This window comes from Letharia lupina (genome assembly GCF_014066315.1).
Source record: "Letharia lupina isolate WasteWater1 chromosome Unknown contig_25, whole genome shotgun sequence".
NCBI classification, from domain to species: Eukaryota; Fungi; Ascomycota; class Lecanoromycetes; order Lecanorales; family Parmeliaceae; genus Letharia; species Letharia lupina.
In genome coordinates this window covers 356,808-373,028 of record NW_023502994.1, presented here as the reverse complement: position 1 = coordinate 373,028, position 16,221 = coordinate 356,808, and the positions used below count along the sequence as shown (strand labels likewise).

At 50.5% G+C, this 16,221-nt stretch overlaps 5 protein-coding genes across 5 annotated transcripts; 4 read left to right on the top strand and 1 right to left on the bottom strand.

Annotated features, from left to right (window-relative positions):
* Nucleotides 1-106: 106 nt before the first annotated feature.
* HO133_006621 (uncharacterized protein) lies at nucleotides 107-1,748 on the bottom strand (the record flags this gene model as incomplete). The annotated part of the gene is made up of 2 exons (XM_037297519.1): nucleotides 107-862; nucleotides 915-1,748. 2 exons carry the CDS (start codon nucleotides 1,746-1,748, stop codon nucleotides 107-109), a joined length of 1,590 nt encoding a protein of 529 aa, XP_037147229.1.
* Nucleotides 1,749-3,341: 1,593 nt separating this feature from the next.
* Nucleotides 3,342-7,543, top strand: HO133_006620 (uncharacterized protein; the record flags this gene model as incomplete). Its single annotated transcript, XM_037297518.1, has 4 exons — nucleotides 3,342-5,059; nucleotides 5,113-6,019; nucleotides 6,074-6,433; nucleotides 6,485-7,543. The coding sequence occupies 4 exons, from the start codon at nucleotides 3,342-3,344 to the stop codon at nucleotides 7,541-7,543; spliced, it is 4,044 nt and encodes a 1,347-aa protein (XP_037147228.1).
* Nucleotides 7,544-8,862: 1,319 nt separating this feature from the next.
* On the top strand, nucleotides 8,863-10,590 carry HO133_006619 (uncharacterized protein; the record flags this gene model as incomplete). Its single annotated transcript, XM_037297517.1, has 1 exon — nucleotides 8,863-10,590. The coding sequence occupies one exon, from the start codon at nucleotides 8,863-8,865 to the stop codon at nucleotides 10,588-10,590; it is 1,728 nt and encodes a 575-aa protein (XP_037147227.1).
* A 1,034-nt stretch (nucleotides 10,591-11,624) lies between these two features.
* On the top strand, nucleotides 11,625-12,830 carry HO133_006618 (uncharacterized protein; the record flags this gene model as incomplete). The annotated part of the gene is made up of 5 exons (XM_037297516.1): nucleotides 11,625-11,794; nucleotides 11,906-12,018; nucleotides 12,087-12,580; nucleotides 12,640-12,704; nucleotides 12,758-12,830. The coding sequence occupies 5 exons, from the start codon at nucleotides 11,625-11,627 to the stop codon at nucleotides 12,828-12,830; spliced, it is 915 nt and encodes a 304-aa protein (XP_037147226.1).
* Nucleotides 12,831-13,252: 422 nt separating this feature from the next.
* Nucleotides 13,253-15,571, top strand: HO133_006617 (uncharacterized protein; the record flags this gene model as incomplete). Its single annotated transcript, XM_037297515.1, has 2 exons — nucleotides 13,253-13,368; nucleotides 13,576-15,571. The coding sequence occupies 2 exons, from the start codon at nucleotides 13,253-13,255 to the stop codon at nucleotides 15,569-15,571; spliced, it is 2,112 nt and encodes a 703-aa protein (XP_037147225.1).
* Nucleotides 15,572-16,221: the final 650 nt, after the last annotated feature.

Genomic DNA, 16,221 nt, shown 5'->3' with positions numbered 1-16,221 from the left:
CCATCTGGCGAGCCATCGTGACGCTCATCCAATCGTTCGGGGTTGCTGATGGAACGAATACCCTGTTCTCCCCACTGGAAGCCCTCCAATTCTATCATGTGCTTCATCACAAGATAAGCTTCTTATCCCTCTTGAGCACATCTACCAACCCAGCCAGCGACTTTGCTGCGACACTAGGAGGTGATCTCCTTGGAAGCTCAATCAAGGCGAGCCTCAATGCTGCAATCGCCGCGTCTCCGAAGAAGTGTAAGAATTTTGACTCAAAATTTTCAATCATGCCCTTGAGCACTACGAAATGTGTTTGCGTGATCTCCTGTGGAGGAACGTTGGTGATACTGGCAAGCGACGTCCAGTAGTGCTTATCTGGATAGGGGTTCTGCGCGCGAGCTTTCTCGTAATTCTTAAGTGAGATGCCCGCAAAGCCGGCTCCGAGACCTGTCATCCTCTCGAAGTGCCTCTGCTCTGGCACAAACGCTCCGCCACCTTCCTCTCGCCACCAACCGAGACGATGCTTTCCTTCCAGAGTTCGTTCATTACCGTAGATACCGAAGAGTACTGGACAGACGACATGGAACTTCGCGATGAGAACGTCGATGAGAGAAATGCCTTTCCAACGGAAGTTGTCCAATGCGAAGATATGACTTGCAACGGTACCAAGGTTGTCGGCTATAAGAGGCCTGACACCAGCTTCGTTGATGAATTGGGCGATCATAGCCTTTGCAAAAATATTAAGAAGGTAGACGAGTAGAGCAGGACCATTGCGGTCATCTACTTGCGGAGGTGATGCGAGGAACATGGTGATGTCGACCTGGGGTTCGGCGAGAGTGGCCGCTTTCTTGAGGGTCTCAATCGTTGTTTGCAGCTTCAGAGGGATATTAGCATCGATAGAAATAATGAGAAACGCAGAGACATACCTGAACCTTATTCGCACCCTTTCCGTCTCTTAACTGTCCAACAGATTTTCTAATCTCGCGCCTCATGTCGCCCATGGCTCCTTTGAGCTGTGCGTTTTGCTTCGCCTGCGCGGTCATGAACTTTCGAAGCTCCTTTAATGCACGGTGAATCTCGAGATACCTGGAATGCTCAGCTTCTGACTGGGTGTTTTGGATTGGTTGAGTCGTCGGGGTAGACTGCTGGACAGGCGGAGCAGGAGCTGAGATCGGTGCCGGTGCTTGAACGACTGGCGCAGAGCGAGCCTCTTGAGCTGCAACGGCCACTTCTCTGGCACGGACCTCTGCTGCCGCGGCTTCATCTTTCTGCCGGGCTGCTTTTTTACGCTCTTCTTCTTGACGTTTGGCAGTCTCAGCGTCCTGTCTTTCTCTCTCCGCTTTTTTGCGATCCGCGGCCTCTTTCTCTAACCTCTTGACCTCGGCAATTCTCTTCTCCTCAAGCTCAATTGTCTTGGCTCGTTCGACCTCTCTCTTCCTCTCCGCAATTTCTTGCTCGACCTTTTCTCGGCGCAGCTTTTCCAATCCCTTTGCCTCTTCATCGTCTCTCCGTTTTCGCTCCGCCTGTATCTGTGCTTCTAGCCTTTCCCGGTACTGCTCCGCGGTTCGCCGAACGCTCTCATGTTTTGCAGTGGCTGCAGCGAGCGCCTGCTGGTGAAGTGCCTCACGTTCATGGCTCTCCCTGTCCAGATGGGCGTAGAATCCTTCCTGTGTTGATATCGCGAGCTGACCGAGCTCCCACAGGAGCTGGCGTGAGGGGCTATCTTTGGCTAGTTTGTAAGGACTCGTCATGATCTCCATGGTACGGTAGATAATTGTGGTCCCCCTAAGCGTGGATGATGAAACGGCAGGTTGGAGTTGAACGTGGCAAAATATAGGCCCATGAAGGGACGTGCCTTGACACTCAAGGAATTTGAGACTTTGGCATTAAAGATGTCAACGTTAGGCGTAACAAAGACGGCTGTTGAGCAATGTCCCAGGCTCTAGGACACATTTGCATAATTGAGTCAACGTATGGGGGGCAATCAATGTATGCGATTCGTGCTTTATAAATTCAATATTATCATTGGTGGAGTGTGAAGTACTTGGTCAGAGGCACAGACTTGAGTTTCGCGAGGCTCCGTCGAGTGAGCACAGAAAAGCAGCATTTTGCTTAGTAATTAAGGTAGGGCTGATCCAAAGCCTCGGATGAGCCTTTTGGTGCCATTTCCTTCACTTTTTGGCAGAGCTTGAACTCAATGAATATAGGAATATGACAAAAAGATTGGAGCTTTGCGCCTCACAACACACATCTCTCCGTAGCTTGAGAACAAAGCCACAATCTTATATTCCCTACTTCTTTGGAAGAGCGCTACAAAATCGGTGGCTTACAGAAATAGATAGATGTGGCCTTTTTTGCTTCTTCGACACTGTTTTCGCTTGATTATCTGAAAGGCTGTAGATGGTTCATGAGGTAGCTAAAGGTAGAGCTCATGATTTCTAGACCCGTGTACAAGATAATTATCAAATTCTTGGTGGACTGGGAGACTGGCCACCTCGCCACGCAATAGTTTCTTTCCCCGAAGTCCGGAGAAATAGCAACGACGACCCGAAAAAGGCTACACTCAAAAATCGACACTCTTGAACTTTTTACTTCCTTCCCCAACGCACACTCCTTCCTCATCCACGTCGTTCCCTTTCCGCCCTCCCTACTTACCTCCCATCCTTCCTTCATCACTGTCAATCCCTTCGACATATTGTCTTCGTCATCGTGACATTACTATTGCGTTGCGTACGCTTCTCTTCAATCTTCCTGTCCTTTGCGGGAAGAAGCCAACGTCACCGTACATCCAACCCAGCTTGCCGGCTACACAACCACCACAAGTGTCAACCATCATTTACACTCTACTTCTCTATCCCTTCCTTTGTGGCCCTTAGGCCCACCGTATCTTGCCGTTCAAGGGTCCTGGCAGAGGTGACCCAAGAGATCCGACTGCGTCTGGCAAGCCCGATACTCCTCGCAAACATCTCGGATTATTCCCCGGGCGCTGATCACAACGACTCACTGCTTCTGACACACTTTTTTCCGGGGAGCAGCACTTGCCCTTCAGAGCTTGCTTAAGTGAAGAAATGGACCCGCAAACTCATCCTGGTGTAGCCGGGCCTGCGGGCAGGCGACTGCATATCGCTCACAGGCGTAGCCCTTCGGAGATGACTCCATTGCTCAGTAAGTTCTCCTAATGATTTTTCGTAGTCAGTATCTTCGATAAAATAGTAGGGCTTCTACACCTACTAAGTGAACACGTTGCTGATCAAGCCATTGCTGCAGTGGAACAACTCGCTTTGCAGCAACAAATAGAACATCTTCAGCAACAGCAGCAACAAATCGCTGGAGTGCACCAGCAATATGTGCAAATGGGTATGATCCCTCAACAACAACAATTACCTACTGTCAACTTCCCACCCCAGCAAGCGATGCAAGGACAATTTACCATGGCAGGCATGTCGCCCCACGCAAATGCGTTCCAATTCCCGCAGCAATCCCAGCAACAGCAGCTGGGCGTCCCGATGAATGCCCCAACACAGCCTGCGTCACACCGCCGTAACCAGTCAGCAATGCCAAACATGAGCATGGGCCCACCTCCAGCACCTTCCTCTGGAGCTTCCGGCTCCGCATTCGGTGACTTCTCCCAGCAGAGTATGGGCAGCCAAGGCCGTGACAGTGGAGCACAGCGTGGTGGCCGTGGTGGAGGACCGCCAGGCGGTGGCCATCAGCGCCGTCATTCCCTTGCCTTGCCCGAAGCGAAGAAAGCCGCGGAGCTCGCACAACAGAAGCGCACCACTTCTGGGTTCCAGTTCCCAATCCCAGGTGCTTCAGGTGCTTCAGGTGCTTCTTCAACCGCTGCGGACAGGTCTTTAAGCCCGACGACAGTTGACGAGAAGGGTGCTGATTCGCAGCAACTCCTTAGTCCGTCTGGTCTAAGTGCTCGTGCAGGTAATCGAGGTGCTGCTACTCACGGGAGAAGCCAAAGTATGGCCATGGGTAGTGGACGTGGTGCACCTCCGGGTCGTGGCTCTGGTGGATTCCAATTCCCACCTCCAATGGCGACCAACGACGCCGGAGCAAGCTCTGCGGGACAGCAATCCGATTTTCAGCGGCGGGGCAGCCAAAATGGCCACGGCCGGACATCTTCAAGAAACTTTGATAGTAACTGGAGGTCACAAGGGGGTACCCAGCCGCAGATGCAGGAACAGCAGCCACCGATGGGCAATTTCGGACAGAATCAAAACCCGAATGCCAACGTCTTCCAACCCGGACACAGAGTAAGAGGCTCTATGAATCAATCGATAGGTTCCCTTGGTCAATTCCAGTTCCCAAACCAACCACAACTGGTCCAGCTGCCGCAGGGCCAGGTCATGATACAACAGCCCCAAATGTTTGCTGGCCAGCAGATCAACCCTTTACAACTTAATCAACTGCAAGCATTGCAAGCAGCTCAGCTAAATGGGCAGCAATTCAACATGCAGGGAAACCAACCCTCCCAGCCTCAGCTTTCCGCACAGCAGCAAGCGCGAAAGACTCTATTCACTCCTTACCTTCCTCAAGCAAACCTTCCAGCTTTGTTGAACAATGACCAGCTCGTAGCTGGTATACTTCGAGTAAATAAGAAGAATCGCAGCGATGCCTATGTCACCGCCAGTGACTTGGATGCGGACATCTTCATTTGTGGGAGCAAAGACAGGAACCGAGCATTAGAGGGCGACTATGTCGCTATCGAACTCCTCGACGTGGATGAAGTCTGGGGACAGAAGCGCGAAAAGGAAGAGAAAAAGAAACGCAAGGATATCTCGGACGCAAGAAGTGGTAATAGCAGCAATGCGGCTGAGGGGCGACCCCGAAGTGACTCAGCTGCCAACGGTGATAGTGGACAGAACGGGGCCACCGAGGGTGGTCTTCGAAGGAGAGGTAGTTTGAGACAACGTCCAACACAGAAGAAAAACGATGATGTAGAAGTCGAGGGCCAGAGCTTGTTGCTGATGGAAGAAGAGGAAGTGAATGACGAACAAAAACCATTGTACGCTGGCCATGTCGTTGCTGTCATTGAGCGAGTGGCTGGACAGATGTTCTCAGGGTCAGTCATAACACTCCAATCTTGCTGTGCACCGGAATGCTTACAAATTCTAGAACTCTTGGACTTCTGCGACCTAGTAGCCAAGCTACCAAGGAGAAGCAGGAAGCTGAGCGTCAACATCGCGATGGTGGGCCTGGTCGTCATCAACAAGACAGACAACCGGACAAGCCAAAAATTGTCTGGTTCAAGCCTACCGACAAGCGTGTACCTCTTATTGCCATCCCAACTGAGCAGGCCCCGCGTGACTTTGTGGAGAGACACCAAGATTATGCCAGCAGCATATTTGTTGCATGCATTAAGCGATGGCCTATCACCTCTCTGCATCCGTTTGGTACATTGGTGGAGCAGCTTGGTAAGATGGGCGATCTGAGAGTAGAGACCAACGCATTGCTCAGGGACAACAACTTTGGCCCTGACGAGTTCTCGGATGCAGTTCTCAAAAACATAGGCTTTGACGAATGGTCGATTGATAATGAATCTGAAGAGGCACTGGCTTCCAGGAGAGACTTCCGAGAAGAGACCACGTTTACCATTGATCCGAATGGAACGCAAGAGCTAGACGACGCAATTCACGTCAAAGAGCTTGCAGGTGGCGTGGTTGAGATCGGTATCCACGTCGCTGACGCCGCTCACTTCATCAAAGCGAATTCGCTCGTTGATCGTGAAGCAAAAAAGCGCGGAACCGGTGTTTATCTGATAAATCGCGCGGTTAACATGCTTCCACCAAGACTTGCATCCGAGATCTGCTCATTGAGTCCTGGAGAGGAGAGATTTACTGTCAGTGTTGTTTTTAAGGTCGATCTTGAATCTGGCCGTGTGATCGATGAGGAAGCGTGGATTGGAAAGGCAATGATCAAGAGTGCAGGCAAACTGACTTACGACGACGTTGACGCCGTCATTGGTGGCAAAGCCGAGGTTGATCTTCAGGGGGCTACCGCCAAGGACATACACACATTAAAGGTTCGTTTACTGGGAGGAGATTGGATGACGTAAAACCAGGCTGACATTTAACAGAAAATAGCACAGAAATTTCGCGAAACGAGATATGGATCCCGGACCGAAGACGTGCCACCTCTGCGCTTGCTTCATCAGCTCGATGACGAGAATGTCCCAGTGGAGCACAACATCTTCGATTCCACACCGGCACATGAAATTATCGAAGAGCTCGGTCATAAAGCAAACACTTTCGTTGCTCAGCGAATTGCTGCAGCTTTGCCCGAGAAGGCGTTCCTTCGTCGTCAAGCTCCACCAAATGCAAGGAGACTGGCAACTTTTGCTGACCGGATGACAAGAATTGGATATGAGGTGGATACTTCAAGCAGTGGAGCTCTGCAGAACAGTCTCTTCAACGTGAAGGACGCAGATTTGCGCAAGGTAGGCCTTTTGTCTCCAAACTGTTGACACGGTCAAGGCTGAATTTCATAGGGCATGGAAACCTTGCTTGTTAAGGCCATGCAGCGGGCCAAATACTTCGTTCTTGGGAAGTTGAGACCCGAACAGGTCCAGCAGTACCCTCACCACTACGCCTTGAACCTTCCCCTGTACACCCACTTTACAAACCCATCTCGTCGATATGCAGATATTGTCGTTCATCGACAACTCGAAGCAGCTCTTTCTAATGGCGCTATCGACTTCACTGAAGATGTCGACAACCTTGCAAAGACAGCCGAGTCTTGCAACACAAAGAAAGACTCTGCGCAGAGTGCTCAGGAGCAAAGCGTTCACATCGAATCCTGTCGAATCATGGACAAAAAGAGAGTGGAGCTTGGCAGCGACTTCATCAGCGAAGGTATTGTCATCTGTGTCTACGAGTCCGCTTTCGATGTCTTGATACCCGAGTACGGCTTTGAAAAGCGTGTTCACTGTGACCAACTTCCACTGAAGAAAGCTGAATTCCGCAAGGACGAGCGTGTGCTTGAATTGTACTGGGAAAAGGGCGTACCCTCTTCTGCCTACGTACCTGAGGATGAGCGTCCCAAAGCCACTACCAGCGCAAGACACCACGATAGCACTACTGGTCGACAAGGGGATAGTAAGCAGCAGAATAGAGAGCGCGAAGATTTGCAAAGAAGGCAGACGGAGACTGGCACAATGTCAACAGACGACGTTGACGCCTTATTTGATGACGAGGACAATGTCTCCGAGATCACTGAATCCACCGCTGGTGTATCTTTGGGAGTCTCGACTTCTGATCGTCCTACACAAAGCATGCCTCCATCCCCAACCCACAACGGTTCGGCTGGCGATCAAACCCCTCTACGAACCCAGTCTGATTCAAAGCTTGCCTCCAGCGTGGGAGATGACCCTGAAGCGAAATTAAGCAACAAAGAGAAGTACCTGGGCCTTTTCAAGCTCAGGGAGGAAGGCGGAGAGTATATACAGGATGTCACAGAGATGACCCGAGTCCCGGTCATCCTGAAAACGGATCTCACCAAGAGCCCACCGTGTTTGACCATCCGCTCAATGAATCCCTACGCTTTGTAAGGGGAAAGTTACAATGCGAGTAATGGACAGTGGGACGATGACCCTCCGAGGTGGAGGCACACAAGACAGAGCATTCACATCCACCGACACCAAAATCGGGTCCGTTGTTTAAACCAGAGCTGTGGAGTTGGAGACATTCCCAAACACAAGATAGCAAGCTATTATTTGCAAAAGATGCATGTGAGGCCTTGGAGTCACACATGAAATGGTAGGCTACCAGTGTCCGCTGCAAACAATGATCCTGGCATCTGGACTGGCAGAGTGATGGTTCTAATATTATAGCAATGGCTGAGAAGGAGAAGAGTGTCTATAAAGTTGCAAATTACCCCAGTAGCTAGTTACCCATTTCTAGTCCATAACATTCCTCGAGCGTAGCCAATAGCCTTTCCGGCGGCTTACGTGGGTTCAGCTATCGCCATACTTATGAAGTCGACGTCTCCGTGGTTTGTCTCGGGGTAGGTAGACCTTGGCATATTTCTGTTTATCGCATATCTTGTGCGACCCTGTCAAAGATCCCATTGTACATGATCGTACTCGCAACCTCGCAAGCACGCCCCATAATGAGTGTAGGGATGTAGGGCTGCAGACCTGCTGCTGCTGCTTGGCCGTCTTGGCGAAGCACTTCCCCGCAAGAACCGGGGTTCGATGACTGGAGTAGGATACGTAAATAGATACACCTGTCCTTACCTCAAACCCCCCAAAACCCCCAAACCCCCAAAACCCCCATTACCTCTTCAAGTGTATATAAATCCGCCAATCCAGTCGTTTCCGTGTATTTAATCGCACGGAGTAGATGCCGTCTGTAACTCAACTGCTTGGCCGATGACCTATCACACTTTAGATTCCTGGATCGTGGCGACTTTCGGCCTTACACTCAACAATATCTCCTTCCGCGCTGCGAGACTGCATGCACCTTTGATGCATCAGTCGATGTAGCGGTACCTCGCTTGCTTGAGCTCTATTGCGGGCTTTGTCCAGATTTCTTCCTGCAATTCTCAAGCCATCAAGTCCTGTCAGAAACGCCCCTTGCGTCAACCTGAGAGCATCCGATAATTGCAACAAGACCTCGATCCAACGCAACATCCATCCGCAACAATCTCGTCCATCACCCCCAGCGACTCCATCTCCTCATTGGTCGCTGTCGAGGATCATTGAGCCTCCAAAGTTACCTTGTTGAACCCGCTGCACTAGCACATCAAATCTCTCATTCCTCCTCAACGACTCAATCCAACGCTCGCCTCCCGCCAATACGTCTTAAACTCCGTCACCGCTGAACCTGCCATCAGCATTTCTTCGAATCCAAGCAGACGTCGACAAAAATGGATCCTTGGAAGAGCTGGGCCATTGTTGGCGTCTTCGGGCTTGGAGCTGCGTACTACTACAGCCAGTCCGGCAAAAACAAGCGTGGTAGAGGCCGTGCACCACCACTCCTCTCAGCAGAGCAGAGTCAACGACGTGGGTCAGACCAGCGAAATGACAGCAAAGACAAGAGGAAGAAGAAAGGCAAATTATCCGACACATCTGATCAACCGGGGAGCGATGCCGGAGAAGTGGCTTCGGCTTCAGTACAGACCAGCACCAACGGTACAGTGAAAAAGCGCAAAGGTGGCAAAAAACAACCTAGCAAGCTTGCTCAGAGCTCAGCTGCTGAAATCGGCCCAGAGCAAGGTTTGGGCACTGAGAATGGTATTGCCGAAGATGAAGAGATGGACAATGAGGAGTTCGCTAGACAACTGTCGGGCTTGAAGACAGGAACTTCTCTGAAGAAGCCTGCCACCCAGAATGAGAACAAGAAAACGAGGAAGCAAGGGAAGCGCAACGAAGCACCACCACAAGCCATGAATGGTTCCGCTTTGAAGACAAATGGAGTCGCAAGCTCGCAAGACATGTCCACTGCTTCATCTACTACAGGAGCCGATGCCGACGACGACCTCTCGCCTGCCATGTCTCCAGATCTTCGCGCGACTCAGGCTACAACAACCTCCAGTACGGATATCTCCGACATGCTCGAGCCAGCACCGAAGGGATCATCAATTCTTCGTATTACCGAGCCAGCGAATCCGCAACCGGTCCGACAGCCAAAGGCTCAAAAAGGTGCACCAGAGCCGGAGACTAAGAAGCAGAGGCAAAATAGGCAGAAGAACGAGGACAAGAAGGCAATGCGTGAACGAGCTGAGAAAGAGAGACGCGCCTTGCTCGAGAAGCAGCTTCGTACTGCGAGAGAAGCAGAGGGAAGGCCTGCAAAGAATGGTCTAGCTCCTTCGCAACTACCGTCTACCAATGCGTGGAACAAGCCAGCTAGTGCAGCGACTGATTCTTCAGGACCAGTTTCAAAACAGAGCAGCGTCTCCTTGCTTGACACGTTTGAAGACGCACCTACAACAGCTCCAAATCCACGTAGTACCAACGGTGGGGCGAACGGTGTGTCTAATGGCGTGTCTGTAGATGGGAAAGTGTGGAACAATGACTTGCCCTCTGAAGAAGAGCAAATGAGAATGATCACCGAAATGGACAGTGACAATGCTTGGAGTACAGTTGCCAAGGGTGGTAAAAGCAAAAAGAAATCGTCGGCCGCTGTCCCTGCAAATAAAGATTCAATCCATTCTTCCGGAAACCAGAAGAAAGATACATCAAGCACTACCGCTGCTGCGTCTTTAGCGATCTCTGCAGACAACAAGAAAACTCCCAAAGCCAACAACAACAACAACAACAGTACATCAAGCACAATGCCGCCCATTTCTGCAGAACACGACAATACCACATCTTCTGGAGCGGAAAAGAAAGACATACCCACTGGAGTGATGGCCTCAAAAGAGGAAAATCTCAACAAGACAGCAACATCACCCACCAAGGACAGCAAGAATGAGGAGTCTGCATCTAACAAAGCTACTGATGCTCATGAGCCAAAGCACGTCAAAGCAACCTACGAGACTATCGACCATAGCGTATGGACTAGGAAGAACATTACCGAGCATCCAGACTACGACCCCGACTTCCCCTACGCTTTGACTGGCCATCCGGACGATGATGAATGGGCCGTCTGTTGAGTAAGAAGAGTACAGAAGGACACATGTAGTAAGTCGAGAAAATTATTCATCTTTTTTTATAATACATGACTGACAAGGTCCACAGCCATCTCTTATGTAACATTTTCGAAAACATCAGCGATACTCAGATTCGGACCATTGGGAGGCTGCAATTTTGCGCTCTATCAGCAGCATAATCGGGGATGCATGGGAGCGAAGCATTTACGGCGCATGTGTGCAAAAGCTCGGCATACGTTTCATCAGGCCATCGACAATGCTGGCATGTACTCCTACTCATCGTCGTAGTAGGGTGGAGGGAATACGGGTACGGTTCCATTTCTTGTTGTACTTGTACATTATGTACACCCCTCCCGATCGGCTCTACAGAGTTTCATTCTCGTTTTCCCGTGCGCTTTGGGAGGAAGGAAGATAGCGTGTACAGATTGAGAAGGTCACTGCCGGAGAAGCCAGGTCAATCAAAGCAAGCCCCTTTACTTCCTGCGTGAAGCAGTCAGCTGGCTATTCAAAGGAACAAAAGCCCTTTTATATGTATCTTACTGTCCACCTGTCCTACAATCAATCATCAGAATGCAAAGTTCCGAGAAGGGTTTCCCGTAGACAATGATCAACGTTATGCAATTGACTTGACATGAATGTTGAACGCAGGGGTCAAAAGGTCGCAAAGGCTAGGTAAGGTAGGTGGTACCTGCTCTAGACTCTAGGTACGGTACCTTAGGTAGAGGTAGGAGAATTGAGGCCCTAAGCTTTAGCGGCTTTAGGGCTTGTGGGGGCTTGGCGTCGGGTACGGGGAAGCCAAAAGGCCGATGGTTGAATGGAACTTAAGGTAGAATTTGGAAGCGTGTCTTTTACGCTTTCTATCTCACCTAACTTCTAAGGCTCTAAGCACATCGACTCACGTATATTCCAGGAAACAAACATATATTGCTTTCCCTTTCTTCGACAAGAGCTGGTTGTATCTTTAAAGTGCCCGCCGTTCACGCTACTGAAAACATCTGCCAGTCGCAACTTTCCTTTGCATGAGCTGAGCAACAACCATGGCTCAAATACGGGGCACGGCGGGTTATAACCTCGGTGCGCAAGACAATAGATTCGGGGGACCTGGCAGGGCAGACGCAACGAATGATCCAAGTCCACTGGAACAGCTCAGGGAGCAGACCAACAAGATCGAGGAGTGGTTGGATACCGCCGCCGACCCTATCAAACAGTGAGTTGCCTTTGGCAATTTCGGCAAAGAGGGGGGCTTCGTATTGCCCGTGTGCATGACCCGGGATCGAAGAAGAGACATCTCGCTGACTCGAGGACCTGCTTGCTGTAGATACATACCAGCAGCTGGACGCTTCCTCATCGTGTGCACATTCATGGAAGATGCAATAAGGATCATGACCCAATGGAATGATCAACTTCTCTACCTTAAGGACTACAGACACAGTAAGATCCTCACAACTCGCTTTGAGCTTCTGACTGCCTTTACAATGGTCGTACTGATAAGCTGTCAGTACCCTGGGGTCTCACACATTCATTCCTTTTCCTTAATGTCATCGCCATGATCAGCTGCTCTACCCTTGTCATTATCCGCAAATACACCGAATACGCTGTCTTTGGCCTCATTGGGGTCGTCATCACCCAAGCCCTCGGCTACGGCCTCATCTTCGACCTCAACTTCTTCCTGCGCAACCTTAGCGTCATGGGCGGCCTTCTTATGGTCCTGAGCGATAGCTGGGTGCGCAAGAAGTTCGCACCAGCCGGATTACCTCTGCCCGCGGAGAAGGATCGCAAGAAATACATTCAACTAGCTGGGAGGATCCTGTTGATATTGTTGTTTGTGGGATTCATATGGAGTGGGGACTGGGGGATTGCCAGGATATTGGTTAGTCTATTTGGGTTGGTGGCTTGCGTGATGGTTGTAGTGGGCTTTAAGGCCAAGTGGAGTGCGATTCTGTTGGTGGTGATATTAAGTATCTTTAACCTGGTGGTGAACAACTTTTGGACGGTAAGATACCCATCGGAAGGCGGACTTCAATACCGATGAGCTGACTCTTCGGCTAATAGCTGCACGAACATCACCCGCACAAGGACTTCGCCAAATACGATTTCTTCCAGATTCTTTCCATTGTGTAAGTCTTACCCCAACCTCTCAACCATGTTCTCATACTAATAACACCAACAGTGGCGGGCTCCTTCTGCTGGTCAACATGGGCCCTGGCTCCTTCAGCGTTGACGAGAAGAAGAAAGTGTATTGATCTACGAACCACCGTTGGAAGTGGGGCTCTGTGGGTGGTCTGCTTGGCTATTTAAATGCGTTCTGCATGCCATTTCTGGCGGATTGGAGAGATCATCAGGCGTAGTAGAAGTGGTGTATATCATCATTTCGAACGGAAGTCAGGATCTTGCACATGATGTACCATAGTTTCAACTCAAGTCAATGACAAAAGCTTCGTTCAGACAAAATCAACCATTACAAGTTTCCTTGCTGTGTGCCGATGAGATGTGTTCTAGTTGAATTGCAGCTTTTTCTTGGCCCAGACACCATCCTTCAACAACATTGTAGATAGTCATCTCCTCGTAAACATTGAGACTTGAAAGGATTGGACCCACTTCAACTCGAATATTATCATCATCAGTCATTACTGGAGTCCGCGCTGAATCCTAGAAGCTGGCCGAGATGGACGTGTCACAATACCTTGCAGACTCACCTCCTACGGTGGTACCGCTGGTCATTAAGCCCCACTTCGAAGCATTGACGAATGAGCAAAAGCTTTATGCTCACCATATCTCAAAGTAAGTGAAAAAGCAATCTGACTTTCCTATTCGATTCCGACATAAAGTAAGAAACTCTTCACGATAATTGTCGATTTTGGTCCGTTTTGGAATCGTGCACGTTCGTCGTTCATAGACTCGTTCGACTCTCGGCGTATTTTCTTTTCGTTGACCTAAGATTGCATTACGGGAGGCATTATATGACACGTGATCACTGATCAGTATCAGGGCGGCCTTCTTTGGTACACGCATCATCCTACGTCAAGTGTCCCCAGAATCAGAACCTATCTACAATCTGATCATCGCACTGCACAAACATTGCAATGGCGATTGGGCTTCTCTAGCTAAGGATGCCGGTGTTGGCAATGACGAATTGCAACACGTCCTGCAGTACTTCACCCAATTCCTTGGGAATCTAGGCAACTACAAGGGCTTTGGAGATGTCAAATTCATTCCCAGATGCTCATCTCAAACCATTGCGGCGCTGGCTGCAAAGGCGTCCGTGGCGGAAAAGTTCTATGAGCAGTGCAAGTCTGCCATTTACGCTGATGGAGGAAAACCGGCCCTGATGCATTTTGGTTTCCCTGGTCAAGGGCACATGTCTACTTACTACCCAGAGTCACCCAATATCACTAGGGAGGAGATCGAGAAAGTAGGAGAGTTGCTGGGTGCGAAGGGTATCCTACCGGAAAACACTCGGGTTCGAAAGACAAAGGCCGGGGACTATGAGGTTCTCATTGCGTCTGCCCTTTCAAAGCCGCCGCCAGAAGGGAGCGACGCTGGTGAGGTGACCACTTGGGAGCTCTCTTCACCCCTTGAAGGCAAGAAAGTTTCACTGGTCTTTGGAGATCATCAAGAAGAAATGGCAAAGATAGCCTTGCACATGAAGAAAGCAGGCCTACATGCCGCGAACGATACCCAGAAGATGATGATGATTGCGTACGCAAAGTCCTTTGGCACCGGGTCTCTGAAAGCGTTTAAAGTGAGCCAAAAGCTCTGGGTCAAAGATCAGAGCCCAGAAGTGGAGTCCAACATCGGGTTCATCGAGACCTATCGGGATCCCGCTGGTATCAGAGGTGAATGGGAGGGCATGGTAGCCATGGTCAACAAAGAGCGGACCCGAGCCTTTCAGAATCTCGTCGAAGCTGCCCCTGCTGCCATACCCAAGCTGCCTTGGTCAAAGGACTTCGAAAAAGATGAGTTCAGTGCTCCGGATTTCACGTCGCTTGAGGTTTTGTCGTTCGCGAGCTCAGGCGTTCCAGCAGGAATTAATATACCTAATTACGACGATATTCGACAGCAGATCGGTTTCAAGAATGTCTCCCTGGGCAATGTGCTAGGTGCCAAAGCACCCAACGAACCCATCCCTTTCATTCGTCCCGAAGATCTGGAACTCTACCAGGAAAACCGTGACGCGGCGTTCGAAGTCCAAGTCGGTATCCACGAACTCCTAGGCCACGGCACGGGTAAGCTACTCCAGGAGACATCCCCCGGCGTCTTCAATTTCGACCACAAAGACCGTCCCGTTAGCCCCATAACCAAAAAGCAAATATCAACGTACTACGGCCCGTCCCAAACATACAGCACCGTCTTCGGTCCCACCGCCTCTTCCTACGAAGAATGCCGCGCCGAATGCGTCGCTATGGCTCTCTCATGCGATTTCTCGCTCCTCAAGATCTTCGGCTTTGGCGACGGTGAGATCGACATGAGTGGTAAAGCCGGCGATGTGCTCTACGCCAGCTATTTGTCAATGGCAAGAGCAGGCGTCGTAGCACTGGAATTCTGGGACCCCAAGAGCAAGAAATGGGGACAGATCCACATGCAAGCGCGCTACTCCATCCTCAAAACGTTCCTCGGCGCCGGCGACTCCTTCTGCAGGCTCGACTCCAAACAGGATGACCTATCTGATCTGACTATCCACCTTGACAGAAACAAGATCCTCACTCATGGCCGTCCAGCTGTAGAAGCTTATCTGCAACAATTGCATATATTCAAAAGTACGGCAGATGTCAAGGCGGGAAGGGAGTTGTATGAGCGTATGACGAGTGTTGAGGGTAATTTCTGGGCGGAGAAGGTGAGAGGACAGGTTTTGAAGAAGAAGACGCCGAGGAAAGTGTTCGTGATGGCCAATACGGTTGAGGTTGCGGGCGGGAAGGTGGAGTTGAAGGAGTATGAAAGCAGTATGGAGGGGATGATAAGGAGTTGGGCTGAGAGGGAGGTCTGATGGAGACGAGGAAGGCTAGGAGAGGTGATATCGATCACAATAACGACAATGCCGCAGATGTTTCTCCAAGTCAGCCAATCCGCATGTGTTGGGATCACCTACTTCTGTTGGAAACGTGGCGTTCTTGGGGGTGGGGGAGGAAACATCATAGAGCCCTATGGTTGGTGTAGCATTCGGTACTTGTCTCAATCACTTTCCGCTCCATGGTACCTCCTCGGAGCGAATGAATGCTTCAACCCCATTTGACCGAGTCCTTTCCTGGACTCTATTTGCCTGCGATTTTTTCCCCTTGTTGGGACGGAGGCGGGGTTTGAAGGGTAGAGATGGGACAGGGAATAGGGCGGAGGATTAGAAAAGGATTGTATATTTGCTTTTGCATGATCAAATGTGCTGCGGTTTCGAGGGTTCTGGACCCGTCACGACTTGCACCACGCCTCAAGTCCAAAAGCATGACGACGGTGAAACGCCAGGAGATTACTCATCCACGTGGCTTTTATCCTGCACGATGTGAGTCTTTTGGACACGTCTTGCCTCTTGCCTCTCCGGCAGCACGCTCATCGGAACTTGACAGCTCGTGCGGCGTGTTGCCGGAAGGGTGGCAGGCCGCTGGTCTCAGCCGTAGCTTGGTCCCGGTGTCTGCATCCGGATGA